The 14,931-nt window shown below is 38.0% G+C and overlaps 1 protein-coding gene across 2 annotated transcripts in view; it reads left to right on the top strand.

Annotated features, from left to right (window-relative positions):
- The window catches only part of VPS8 (VPS8 subunit of CORVET complex), a 247,030-nt gene that overhangs the window by 126,149 nt on the left and 105,950 nt on the right, over positions 1–14,931 (top strand). For both annotated transcript variants that reach the window (XM_059391373.1, XM_059391372.1), the window contains exons 28-33: positions 1,017–1,088; positions 6,724–6,843; positions 8,104–8,160; positions 11,678–11,760; positions 12,500–12,584; positions 13,389–13,487. In XM_059391373.1, the coding sequence (XP_059247356.1) occupies positions 1,017–1,088; positions 6,724–6,843; positions 8,104–8,160; positions 11,678–11,760; positions 12,500–12,584; positions 13,389–13,487 (516 nt within the window). The remainder of the gene's footprint in view (positions 1–1,016; positions 1,089–6,723; positions 6,844–8,103; positions 8,161–11,677; positions 11,761–12,499; positions 12,585–13,388; positions 13,488–14,931) is intronic.

The following is a 14,931-nucleotide window of genomic DNA, read 5'->3' as shown; positions in this document are numbered from 1 at the left end:
CCCTGCTGAGCAGAGAGCCCTTTTCGGGGCTTGATCCTGGAGTCCCGGGACTCCAGGATCATGACCTGAGCTGAAGGCAGAGGCCACTGGGCCACCCAGGTGCCCCATAATCATTTAATTTTTAAGTGGGACAATATATAGGTGTTTTTTTTTTTTTTTTGAAAATAAGCAGTAAATTATTGGTGTATGGATTCAGATATTTCTAAGACCCACATGTGCTACATGAAAACCAGGGAAAAGATCTTCAATTCTTTCATCATTTTTATTACTTAATAAATAATTTCATTTCAGTTTTTTGGTAGTGAACACAATTCTTATTCTCATATATGCATTTTGTAAGTATTAGGTATTTTCAGAATCTGACGCTGTCATTTACTTTGGTGTATATTCTTTGAAAATATATTTGGCACTACTTGCACAGGGATATAAAAGTGCTATAGTTGGCAGTGTTTTGAAAATAAAACATCTAATCTTTGTGTGTGTAGGCTTGAGGATTTTAACATTGTGATGGTTTTAGCATAATTTTTAGGAAATTACCTATCATTGAATATCATTTTGTTTTTAGTTGTCATGGAAATGATGAAAGTTATTTTTCAGGAAAGTTAATGAACTGTACTTCAGCTATTATTTCCAAAATGTAGTGGGAATGATGGCAGAGCATGTAACCTGTAGTTCATCTTCTCAAACCCTTGTTCAAAAGTTGCCTTTTGTCATTAGTGTTTTTTCTTTTTCATTGCCTATGAACTTTCTCAAATCGCTCTTTGGTAGTGTGATAGTTGCTATATTTTTATACTTACTATTAATTTTTCAAGTCCCATGATACCATGCAATAGTATATGCTATAGCTTTCTACCTAACTCACTAAAAGCAACTTATTATTTAAAGGTATATAAGGAAAAACCTGATGAGGAATGGTTACCTTATTTGGGATTTTACCAGACTATTAATAAGAATTTAATAACTTGTTTCCTTCTAACATTTGCAAATAATTATTTTTAAAAATTTCTTCCTGTTAGACCTTTGAAGATTTTAAAAATGACAAGCAAGCTGTAGAATATCAACAAAGAATTGTGGATATTTTGTTGAAAGTAAGTATTCTGAGAATAGATGTCTTTGTATTGATGTTCGTTTGTTTGTTTACTGGGGGGAGGGTTATAGGGAGAGGGTTAGAGAAAATCTTATGCAGGCTCCATGCCCAGTGTGGAGCCTGATGCAGGACTCGATCACATATCCTGAGGTCATGACTTGAGCCAAAATCAAGTCATATACTTAACCAACTGAGCCACCAGGTGCCCCGTATTGGTGTTTATTTTAAGAAAGCTGAATTGTTTTACAGCAAGTTCTAAAATGATCCTCTTTAATGAAGCAGTGTGTTCAATTCATTTAAAAATTTTATTGTGATATCTTTGTCTTTCAAACCTGAATAAAATACTAATCATTTTAAAAAATGTATTTCAGCTGTAGACCAGATATAGGGTATAAGGTACTACTGTGAAATGCATATTGTGGTAGTTGCTTTATCAGTATGATTATGTGAAATAATTGTGACTAACTCAGAATGCTTTGAGAAAATAATTAATGTGAAGAATTTTCTTCCATCTCATACCAGCCATGCTGTGTTGCTTAGTTGGTACTGTCATCTGACCATGGCACTGAGATGGTGGGCACAACTTAGAAGGATTAGAGGCACAGAGATGATCATCTCAGTTTAAATCTAACCAGATTCAGTCCAAAGCTATTTTGAGATCCATGCTACTGCAAATGAATGAATGCAGAGACAGATTCTTTTCCTTTCCATCTGCACAGCTTGAACCAGGCCAGTTTCTTCTTGTAGTTGAAATCTTAGAATTTTCATCCTGTTCATTTGGCTGTAAAATGGAGGTTTCTTCCTTTTAGTGAATTTTAGATTATTTTGGGCAAGAGAGCAAATCAAAACATTCTCTAATTGTGTATTACACTAATGCATTACATTTATAATAGCTCTTTATAATTTTCAAAACACATTTATATACATTATCTTATTTGAGCTATTTATTGACCTTGTAACATAGGCACTGATGAATATGAGACTAGGGTTTGCTCAGCCTCCAAATAATGCCAGTTTGATCCAGGTAGGGGGTGTGGAGAATTTTTACTTGGGTCTCCTAAACAGTCTTGTCCTCCTTTAGTTTGTGATCTTGCCTTTCTTTTATTCTTCTGTGGCTCCCTATTGGATCAGTTGGAATTAAGTTCCACTGTGAGAGAAAATCAAAATAACAATAGTTTAATTGTGATGGGAGTTTATTTTTCTCATGAAAGTCTGGAGGTCAGCAACCTGTTCTAGTAGAGTGGCTTCACGGACTTACCAGGGATGCAGATGCCTTCTGCTTTAACTGTTGTTATTCTTAGTACATGGTTTCTGTCTTTGATCCAATGGATGGCTCTAGCCATCACCTGAACATTCTAGCCAGTCTGAATGCAGAAAGAGATGAAGCAGAGAGTTTCCTCTCTCTAAGAAGACTTTTTAGAAGTTGTATACTACAATTCAGCTTACAACATATTGATCAGAACTTAGATATATTGCTTCTCAGCTGCTAAGAGAGATTGAGAAATGTACTCCATGTTATGGGTGACCATGTGTTTAGCCTAAAATAAGGAGTTCTGTTTCTAAGTTAGGAAGGAAGAGCAGATGTTAGAGCACAATTCCTGATTTCTGTCATACTCATCTGAAGTTTGTCGAATATGATATCCAAGATCCTTCTGTATTTTCTGGTCCCTGATTACTTCTTTATAATTGCTCTCTTCTCCTGTCCCTGACACACCCCCTGTGGCACACACATTCTTTGTATTAATGAACTTCTCAACTGTATTCAATTATTGCGATTCACTAAACTGCATCATCTCTATGTCTTACGTTCTTTGTGTGAGTTTCCTTTCATCCCATCATGCCCTTCCTTCCCTTTCCCCGCCTGGCAAATTCCTAACCATTTTCCAAGACAGAGCTCAAATATCATCCACGAGAAACTCCTTTAGAATCCTTTCCACACTTTGAGTTTGATTAGTTGCCCCTTCTCCATGTTCATACTTATGCAGCACATGGCACGCTGTAAGGGAATTATTTACATGTTTATTTTCCTGCCTGGAAAATAAAGTTGAGTTTCCGTTAAGCAGAGACTATGAGGATTTTTGTGTGTGTCATTGTTTTAACATGCCCCGAGTATGTCCAGCACAATGCGTGCATGCTGGTAAGTGGTCAAGACATGTTTGCAAGTTGAGTGAATGGGAGTTTGAATTTAAAACTGTGCCAAGTTGGAGGAACAATCCAGATGAAGAAAATAGCACTCCGTGAAGTACTTAAACTATTACAGTTGGTGAATTGCTACCCTCGTATATTGTTTTGTATTGCCTACCTTGGGTCATTGAAGATTGAACTCTTGAGATTATTTTCTCATTTCTGATGAGAGAGTCCTATTAACAAGTGTGCTGCTGACAGAGCCAGTGAACATGGGAATGGCAGCAAGCACCAGAGAACTGGATGAGCATCAGAGCTAAGGTGATACTATGTGTCTGAATGACTATAGACATGGAAGTGAAAAGCTGTTACTTTGTGACTTTATATAAGATTGCTCAGAAATTTTTTTTAAGCCTGGTTCCTGGAATAGGTAAGAGAAGAATGGAGAGAGATCAGAATTTTGAGGATGATAACTGTTAGACACTTGGTGAGGTGCCAAGGGAATTGGCTGAGAGTTAGAAGTGTTTTCTCAGAAGGTGTTTCTAGGATCAGTTGGTAAAGTGGTCCATACCTAGAAAGTGAAAGGATGGGGAAAAGCCAAGCGGAGCAGTAGCTGGGCCCAAAAGTTGAGTCTAGGAAAGCACCTGCGCACGGCAAGGGAGTGATGATGGAGTATCTTAAAGCGATAGAGAGTTCTTTGAATATTGTCAGTTGGAACTTAGAAACCTCAAAGATTATAACTTGAAGTATTCTCCAACTGTGGTAATGAAGAATTATGCACTTGAGCAAGCTGTGGTTGCCAGACTAAAGCAGGACGACTTAAAGAAAGGGGTACACTGCTAGCAAAATAGGAAGAGGTAGGCCAAAAGCTGTGTGCCCTGAGGGAACATTTTACAACAGGAGCAGTCTTACACTTGATCTTCAGGTGAGAGTATGAGAGGGAACAGGACAACCAAGGGAACAGGACCATCAATGGATGAGACAGTTGGTTGTTCGGCTAATCCCAGAAATACCTGATCTTCCTTCCCTGTATTCTGCATTTTCTTTCTTTGCTGATGGTGTCATCGTCGGAAGTGCCTATCAGGCCCAAGTCTGTCGTTGTTTATTCCTCCTTTAGCCACACGTTTCCACTCAGGTAAATCCTTGTCCTGTTGCCATCCTCTCTGCAGGGCCTTTTGCACCTGTTCCTGCTTCTGTTTTCATGATCACCATCCTGGTTCAGACCACCTTGTCTCTCTGTTAGACCCCTGCAGTCACATGCATCTCACCTGGGCTCTTTATCTTTTAATTCTTCCTTGTGTTATTTTATCCTGTTCACTGCCAACTGAATAATTTCCCCAAGTGCAGTGCTGATCACAACCAGATCTCCTGTTGAACATGTTTAGTAGCACCCCAGTTTTCTGTGGAATAAACTCTAGATTCCTTGGAATGACATTTGAGGCCTTGTCTTTTCAGTCTGCTATCTCTCTCCTCCTCATGCATGCTGCTACATTCTAGTAGAACATATCGTTTCTTCAAACACACTTGTGTTTTCCTGTGTCCATGCTTTTGCTCACACTCTTCTCTCTGCCTTGGTAACTCTCTCCTTTCCAAACTTTTCTCATTTCTTTTCAAATTCCCTTTCTCATTTTCTCCACCATGCTTTTATAACCATATGTTCTTTCATAATGTTGGTCACATTGTGCCTTTTATTTATTTGTTTTTTAAGATTTTTTATTCACTTATTGGAGAAAGAAAAACAGAGATAGTGAGAGAGAGTACACGAGTGGGGAGGAGAGGGACAAGCAGGCTCCTCAGTGAGCAGGGAGCCTGATGTGGTCTTGAACCCAGGACCCTGGGATCATGACCTGAGCCAAAGGCAGATGCTTAACTGACTGAGCGACTCAGACATCCCCACATTGTGCCTTTTATTTCAGATTTGTTACTTGATTCTCCTTGCTTTCTTACTGATTACCTGAATGCGTTTCCCTTTCCATCTTACACCCAGGAGGTAGACAGGAGGTGAGAGCTCATTCAAACCAGAGGAGTGATTATGATTGGATAACTGTATGTGCTTGTAACAAGCTTGTTGCCCGAAACCATTTGTCTAAGGAACTGCTTGTAGACAGGGCAGAAGCCATTCACTTCACTGATTCCTGGGCTAGCGGACTTCCTTTTCTGGGGACACCTTCACTCTCAAGTTATCTTGCTTTAAAAAAAATAATAATAATTTTTATTGTAGAATAATGGACATACAACATTATACTGGTTTCAGGTATATAACATAGCAAGAGATTCAATATTTACATACATGAAATGGCTATTGCAGTAAGTCTAGTTAGTTGCCATCTGTCACTACACAAAACTGTTGCAATATTATTGACTTCCTTATGCTGTACATTTCATCTCTGTGTCTTATTTATTTTATAACTGGAAATTTGTACCTCTTAATCCCATTTGCCTGTTTTGTTTAATCACGTCCTCTCCTCCCCTCTGGCAGCCATCAGTTTGTTCTCTGTGCCTATCCGTCTGTTTCTGTTTTGTTTGCTTTGTGTTTTAGATTTCACATATAAGTGAAATTATATGGTATTTGTCTTTCTCTAACTTATTCTATTTAGCATAATGTCCATCCATGTTGTTACACCTGGTAAGATTTCATTCTTCTTTGTGACTGAGTAATACTCCACTGTATGGGGGTGTGTATGTATACATGTATGTGTGTGTGTGACATACCACCTCTTCATCCATTCATCTGTCGATGGAATTTAGGCTGCTTCCATAGCTTGGCCATTGTAAGTAATGCCTGCAGTAAACATAGAGGTGCATGTATCTTTTTGAATTAGGGTTTTTGTTTTCTTCAGATAAATACTTAGAGATGGAATTCCTAGATCATACTACTTTGTTTTTTGAGGAACCTCCATACTATTTACCACAGTGCTGCACCAATTACATTCCTACCCACAGTGTGCATGAGTCTTCCCTTTTCTCTATATCCTTCCTTGACAGGTGCTCTTTCTTGTCTTTCTGATACTAGCCAATGTGGCAGGTATGAGGTGGTACCTCACTGTGGTCTTGACTTGCATTTCCCAATGATTAGTGATATTGAATATCTTTTCCTGTGTCTTCAGGTTAACATACTTTTAAACCCCAGAATTGCTCTCTTCTTCCTGTGTTGGTAGGCAGCTTTTTGGTATGGTTACTTAAACTTAATTTAAATTTAACTTTAGAAGGATTCTCTTTTAAGAATTCCAGAGGGAAACATGTTTAATATTTCTTCAAAAGCCAGCTCTGGCAATTCAGTTCTTACCCAGTTGTGCCTAGAAGTATACCAAAAATCACTGAAATGTTTTCCTTTCAGAATATGAAAATAGTTTGTGCTCCTGGCATTGAACTCCATTGAATCCAAAAGATTCTATAAAAGAATCTTTTCCTGATCTTCGAAGAGTAATAGGGCTTCTCGCCACCTTTCTAATGGTATAATTTTGTGTCAAACCAGATGGTGTATGGAGTAACTGGTCTCTTTTGCTCACCAGGTTATGGTGGAGAATTCCGATTTCACTCCCTCACAAGTTGGGTGTCTCTTCACATTCCTTGCCCGGCAGCTTGCAAAGCCTGACAATACCTTGTTTGTAAACAGAACCCTTTTTGATCAGGTGCGTGTCTTTAATGATGAGAATTGGTTTTATTCTCTTTACTGCTCATAGGAAATGACTGGACTACACATTTTCTTAATGTAATAGCCTAGCAGGTAAATGTCTTATCAGGTAGGTGCCTGGTCTGGTTTTTAATTTGGATTAAATTAGTTGTCAATTTTTTGATGTTGTGTCTGGATAGTATGACTTCGCCTAGTAACTTGCTATCTTGGGAGTATGGCTTGTGGAGATTGGTTTATAGAAATTTTCGTTTGCTGTTATTCTGTTGCTCTAAATTGCCTAGAATTCTTTGCTCAAGAATTTTTCAATTTAAGAATTCATGCCTCTCGTTGGTAGCACATCTATGATGTTGATCATCTGGAAGACAGATCATTATTAGAAAGTCTGAATTTCCCTATACGTGACTTTGTCTCTGAAGGTATCTCCTAATCCCAGTTAGATATCTTCTGTATATCCATAGGCAGGTGGCAAAGAAAACACTTTTTATTTGGAGAAAGTTCCCAGTAATGACTAGCATTTATTGAACACTTCATAGTACCAGGCTCTGTTCCAGGTTTTTTTTGTTTTGTTTTAAAGATTTTGTTTATTCGTTTGAGAGAGCACAAGCAGGGGAAGCGGCAGAGGGAGAGGTAGAGGCAGGCTCCTGGCTGAGCAGGGAGCCCAAATTGGGACTTGATCCCAGCATCAGGGGTTCCTGACCTGAACCAAAGGCAGACAGATGCTTAACCAACTGAGCCACTCAGGCGCTCCTGTTCCAGGGTTTTATATGTATGTGTTGACTCATTGCCATTGTATTGGTAGCCCTGAGATTGGTATTGTTGGTACCTTCTGTTCTGCAGATGAGGAAACTAAAGCCTTGGAGGGGTTATGTCACTCATCCAAGTCCATACTTAATAAGTATTATTATTAATGTTAAAGAGGTTAAGACTCAAATTCAGGTGGCCTGACTCTGTAAAGTCCATGCTTTGCCTGGTCCATTGTATTCAGGGATCTTAAGGTTAAGGTGTACAGATGGCGCTGTCTTCCTGCCATGTTTCTGAATAGTAAGGATAAGATAGATACATATTAAGTTGTTAACATCCTTGAACCTGCTGTGTCTTCTGACAGGCTAGTCAGGAAGCCATATATCTGTGGGGCTTGTTATGGCCAAGTGTGAGTGAATTGATGATACAGAAAGGGTGTTTCCTGTTATTTTCTTTACTACAGTGTTATGGCATCCATGTTGGTATCCAGTAAAGAAAATACCTTTTCTTTCACCAGGTCCTTGAATTCCTCTGTAGTCCTGATGATGACTCCCGACACTCTGAAAGACAGCAGGTATGAACTACTGGAACTCTTTTTGCTAAAGGATGGGAAAGAGGACAGAAAAAGCTAGAAAGAATCCTTCTGTGCTAGACATCATGAAAGAAAGGGGAAAGTTACTTGTGCCAAATCCTAATACTGTGCTAGATGGCGGCAACCAGAAAGTAGTGTGGGTAGTTGTTAAAGGTACACTTGTAAACAATTTATATCAAACTAAATTCTTAGGCAGGCTGGACTTGTCTGCATTCACCATGACATCAAAAAGAGTTACTCATCCTTCTCTATGAAGTCACAGCAGTTGGCACCTGTTGTGTTCTGCTTTCTGCCTGGGCCATTTATCTGATAACCACCCTAGCTGCTGTGGCTCTGAACCAGAAAGGCTGCAGGCTCTTGAGTATTGGGACATCCAACTTTAGGGAGTGTCCTATAGCCCCCCTGCATTAGGTGTAAACATTTCTGGAGACTAGAATCCCATCTGTCGCTCCACTAATCACTAAGAGATTATAACTGTTTGGTTACCACTTCTTTCTAGTTAAGTCACTTTGAGTGTCTCTCCCAGGAGTAGCCTTCAAAGATTACCCCACTATAACTGTGAGCACGAAGAGAGCCTACTTTTTTTTTTTTTTTTTTAAAGGATAGAAGCCTTTGCAGCTGTCTTTTTTTTTTTTTTTTTTTTTTAATTTATTTGACGGACCGAGATCACAAGTAGGCAGAGAGGCAGGCAGGGGGTGGGGTGGAGGCAGGAGGGAGCCTGATGCAGGGCTTGATCCCAGGACCCTGGGATCATGACCTGAGCCAAAGGCAGAGGCTTTAACCCACTGAGCCACCCAGGCGCCCCAACAGAGCCTATTTAAAATTGATGGCCAGAATCTGTCAGGTAAGCAAGCTACAAAATATAAGTACTTGCAGGGCTATGCTGGCCTTCTTTTTATTGTAATAGTGCCCAACAGCTGGAATGTTGAGACTCGGATAAAGAACAGAGGATAGCAAGGTGACCCTTTTGCCTGCACAGCTGTGTCCCAGTGACTGCTGCAGACAAGCTTAGGAGAGAGAATGACTGATAAGATTTTGGTTATCTCAAATTATATTGAATACAGCTAATAATGTGGACCCCCTCACTTTGCCCCATTTCTCTCTTGGCAGGAAAAGTGAATGATGGTATGTGTGGTGTTACTATATAAAATGATAAGCGCTTTTAATATAAAAAACTAAATTACACAGAAATAAAAATCAAATCTAAATGTAAAAGTCAAACTGAAAAGTAATCCTCATATAGTAGTGCTGTACTTTTGGAAGTCCCCTTTGAGACTATCCAGGTTTTTTCTCAACTCATTTGAGAAATAAGAAAATTGATACAGTAAATTGCTCAAGTTCACAACTAAGATCAGAACCCCCTTCCGTCCCTTCTAATCTAGCACTCTTGTGTTATGTATAAAAATTGGTGTCTGCAGTGTTTTTTAGTGTTTTCTGGTGGTATGCTGATAAAATTTTAACAACTGGTTCCCCAGGTGTAGTTCTGATACAAATGTTGGTTGATATTTTCAATATTTAAGTGAATAAAATGAAGACACAACAGTGAAAGCGTGACAGAACCCACAGATCCATCAGCGAAGTGACTTCTGTGCTCAGCTCTTGAATACTGGAAAAATAATAACTTGGTTTTTTGTGCTATGCACAGTATAATGATTCTGACATGCACACTTTTAAGTTTGATTGCCTTATTTCCATCACTCTCTTATCCAGCGATTGGCAAATTTAAAAAAAAATTTTTTTTTTTTGTAATGGGCCAAAGAGTAAATATTTTAGGCTTTGGAGGGCATGTGGGCTTTTGTTTTTATTTGTTTTACATCCCTTAAAGATACAGTAACACCTGATTTTTACAGCATTTGCTAATTTCCCTAATGTAAGTACGGATCTCTATGGCTGATTTCAGCCTACCAAAATGATGTTTTAAACATAGAACTGGGAAGAGATGCATAGTACCATCCCCTTATATAATATTTCCACCATACAGATGCAGTAACTAACCCCAAGAGCATGCATAGTAAAATGTAGTAAAATAATTGGGAAGTGGTAAGTTTTGAATGTTAATTACTTTTTAAAATTTAGTGTATTATAAGTTTATATAATTTAATTTTGTAACAATTGCTGTGCTTAACAACTGGCATACACAATTCCTGAAAATGTAACAGTCAGCTCTGTTGAGTTGGTAAGACTGGCTCCAGCAATGGCATTTCTATTATGTTATTCCAAATTGAGGCTCCCAGGAGATGGGTTCACTCCATGGTTCTAAAAGTACATTACAGTGCTCAAAATGGACCAAATTAGGGTTCTGAAAAGTAAAATAGAGATAGGTTTCATTTCTTCTCCCCCTTTTTGTCTTTGTTTAACTTAAGAGTTAATCAGTTTCCTGTGTTAGAAAAGCACTTTGTTGAATGCTTTCCTAAAGTTCTGGAAGGGTCATGTTCCTTTGGATCTTGAACTTAAGTATAAGAGAAAGCTTTCTCACATTGTCCTATTGACTATGTAATGATTCTATTCTATTTTAAGGTTTATTTAAAAATATTAATGATTCAGTCTCAACATCCTAGTCACTTTTTTATTCATCTACTTGGTGTGGTAAGGATTAATTATATGAACTCCAGGGTGTGTTTGTTTTTATGGTAAAATATATATACCATAAAATTGATTTTAACCACTTTAAGTATATAAATCAGTGGCTTGAAGTCTGTGTCATTGTTGTATAACCATCATCACCGTCTATCTTCAGAACTTTATCTTCCTGAACTGAGACTCTGTACCCATTAAACCATAACTCCCCAATACCACCTTTTTCAGCCCCTGACAGCTACCATTCCACTTTCGAATTTGGCTACTTTGAATTTGACTACTTTGGATACTTCATATGAATGGAATCACACAGTATTTGTCCTTTTGTGACTGGCTTATTTTGCTTAGCATGTTTTTAAGGTTCATCCATCTTCTAGCAGGTGTCAGATTTCATTCCCTTTTAAGACTGAATAATATTCCATTTTATGCATATACCATATTTTGTACATCCATTTGTCCATTAACGGACATTTGGGTTGTTTCCACCATTTGCCTCTTGTGAGTAATGCTGCCATGAGAAACCCCAGTGTTTAATTAGAGAAATTAACATGTAAACATGGATACTGCCTGTGGACACTAGATTTTAAAGAACCATGAGCTATTAAAGCACCAGATAAATACATGGACATTTTTGGCTTAGTGGAGGGTTAATTAGATAGTCTAATAAGACTTTATTTATAAACACTATGACATTCCTTCCATGTTTGAAAAATAGAGCCATTTATCTTTTTGTGAGACTTAATTACAGTATCACTAACATTATGATGGTAGTCTTCTGGTACCTCATACATGGGAAAGCCAAGCCAAAACTTCAAGTAATATGACCAACCAAAAAAAAAAGTTACAGTTTGTGTAGCTGAGTGGACTCTTACAGAGCTAGTAAATAAAAGTTGATTCCAAAGTGTTTATTTGAAATGTTCAGGTCCTTTTAGAATTGCTGCAGGCTGGAGGCATAGTTCAGTTTGAAGAGAGTCGGCTCATCCGGATGGCAGAGAAAGCAGAATTGTAAGTTGTTTTCAACGTATACGTTAGTTCCCATATCCTAATTTAGACTTCTCTACCTGGAGGCCCAGTTGATGCATTGCCAATCCTTGATTAAGAAAGCTATATAAATAACAGCAGAAAGCCTAAATGCAAAAGTTCTGGTCTTTCAAGTCTAGAAATTAAGTTACATTTGCGTAAATTAACACTGAATAAATTTGAAGTGCTTGTGCATTTGTTTTAGTATGAAAATGAAGTAAGTCTTATGATTTACTAGTTTAGTTTTTCTTTACTTAAAATTTCCATTGTTTTATAGATTTTTGTGTAACCTTATTCAAACATATTCTAAACAGTGCAGAATTTGAGATAACAAATAAGATACATTATGTTAACATTTATCTCATTTGTTGACTATTTCATTTGCCATATTTAATTCAACAGAGAAACATCATATAGTTTAATTGATGACTAATATATTAACTGGTTTTATGTGACACATTGTTGCTTTAACATTTATTTTGTACCCAGCTTTGAAATTTCTTCTAACATATAGTATTCATATTCAGCAGCATTTTAAATGTGTATTTAGAGGAATGGCAGCCACTTCTGTCCCTTAAATACTGTAACTTCATTTCACAGTAGAAATAACATCTACTATATTCATTTTTCTTGACACTAACCTCTGTGAGCAAAGCTCTTGAAACAATAAGCTAATAACTGCCTGTCTATTTGGTACTCTGAAATTTTCCCTTTTATGTTATAGCTATCAAATTTGTGAGTTTATGTATGAACGAGAACACCAATATGACAAAATAATTGATTGCTACTTACGTGACCCTCTAAGGGAGGTGAGTTATGAGACTGCTTTACCCTTTTTTTCTTACCCAGTCCTCTCCTCCCCTTATTAGGTAGACATAACTATTAAGTAGGTATAACTATTCAGGAGAAATGTTGGGACATCTGTTTGCTGATTCAATGTTGGGTTTGTTTTTGTTGTTGTTGTTGTTCATTTATTCACCAGGTTTTTATCAAGTGCTTACTATTAGCCCAGTATACACTGATCATTAAAATAGGTCTAGTTGCTGCAACTTTAGAACTTACAATCTAGTGATGGAGACTGACAGTAAGGAAACCAGATACTTAATTATAGATGTGATGAGTGCTTGAGAGGAGAAAATGGGCGCAACTTGGGAAGATATTGGGAAAACTGACTTCTACAGAGAAGCCAGGGAAGGAATCTCAGAGGAGGTGACATAGAGACTGGGTTTTGGAATTTGAGATGAAGCCAGTCAAGCAAAAGCCAGCAGCAAAGTATTGCAGGATAGGGACAAGGATAATAGAGAAGGGCATGATGTGAGATGAAATTAGGAATGTAGATAGGTTCCACCAAAGATAAAAGTATATGATATTCCCTCATTTGGTTAACGAATTGAAATCAAAATTAATTGGAGTGGATTTGCAACTTCCAAGAGTCTACCCTAAACATTAAATTCATTCTCTTTAGTGTCAGTTTTCCAGCAACTTAACTATCTACAAGTGGCTTACCATCTCCAAATAGTAGATACTTACCAAGACTGTTACAGATAGTGGATAGTGATTGACTATTGCTTGAGTGAATGAATGAATAAGTTGCATTGTCTTGTGTTCTTCAGGAAGAAGTCTTTAACTACATTCACAATATCTTATCCATTCCTGGACACAGTGCAGAGGAGAAGCAGTCTGTATGGCAGAAAGCTATGGATCATATAGAGGTGCTGATTCAATTAAAACTTTTGAAACTTCTCCATTTGTATGGATATGACCCAAATCAAGTATACGCTAACTAAGTAACACCCAGTGTCATATAAAGTTGATCGACTTGAGGATTAACATCTTTTTCAGATTATTTATTTCACCTTGTATTCATATTCATAAAGTCCATGTCATAATACAATGTATTCTATCATGACTTCTGAAAATAACCCAAGTTCAATCAGCCGGACGACAAGCTGGAATATTGTGGGTTTTTAGAACCTTAGAATGACTCTGAGAATAGTATTGGTCGTTCTCCCTGAAATGGGATAGGGAGCCATTCCCCCCAGTCACCCAGTGGAATTTTTTACAAACAGTCCTCTAATGTGTCGTTCTCTCAGATGTATTTCTCTCTCTTATGTAACAGAGTGGCGATTCTCATTTTGTTTATACACGCTGTGTTACAAGAATACAGGAATTGACTTTGGAGCAAGAACTTTTTAGAAAACAAGCTTATAGATACCTAAATGGAGAGACTAATGCATGTGTGATGAACATGTGGTCACAGTGCATTCCTAGGAGGGGCCCCAGAATCAGTCCTCCAGTTAGTTTCCTTAGATTCGTCATGTACGCTGCATCTCAAAAATCAACAGAGTTAGCGGGGTTTTTTTAAATCTATTCTGTTTAATGGATCACTGATAATTAAAAAAAACAAAAGTATAATGAAAGATGCCGAGGTAATACTGCTTTGGAGATAACAAATCTATAGCTTTTCTTCTTGTAGCATGGATCCGCTGTGGGTGGAGGAACTTCTGGTGATAGGTTGAGTGCTATAGTGAAAGATACATGATTATTCAGTATCTTTTTTTTTTTTTTTAATTTCAGCGTAACAGAATTCGTTGTTTATGCACCACACCCAGCGCTCCATGCAATACTTGCCCTCCCTAATACCCACTACCTGGCTCCCCCAACCTTCTACCCACCGCCCCTTCAAAACCCTCAGATTGCTTTTCAGAGTCCATAGTCTCTCATGGTTCATCGCCCCCTCCAACTTCCCTCAACTCCTTTCTCCTCTCCATCTCCCCATGTCCTCCATGTTATTTGTTATGCTCCACAAATAAGTGAAACCACATGATAATGGACTCTCTTTGCTTGACTTATTTCTTTTTTTGTTTGTTTGTTTGTTTTGTTTATTTATTTATTTATTTATTTTCAGCATAACAGTATTCATTATTTTTTCACCACACCCAGTGCTCCATGCGATCCATGCCCTCTATAATACCCACCACCTGGTACCCCAACCTCCTACCTCCCCGCCACTTCACACCCCTCAGATTGTTTTTCAGAGTCCATAGTCTCTCATGATTCACCTCCCCTTCCAATTTCCCCCAACTCCCTTCTCCTCTCTAACTCCCCATGTCCTCCATGCTATTTGTTATGCTCCACAAATAAGTGAAACCATCT

The sequence above is a fragment of the Mustela nigripes genome, chromosome 2 (assembly GCF_022355385.1).
Source record: "Mustela nigripes isolate SB6536 chromosome 2, MUSNIG.SB6536, whole genome shotgun sequence".
Classification (NCBI taxonomy): domain Eukaryota; kingdom Metazoa; phylum Chordata; class Mammalia; order Carnivora; family Mustelidae; genus Mustela; species Mustela nigripes.
The sequence above is the reverse complement of the archived record's forward strand: the minus strand, read 5'-3'. Positions and strand labels throughout refer to the sequence as shown.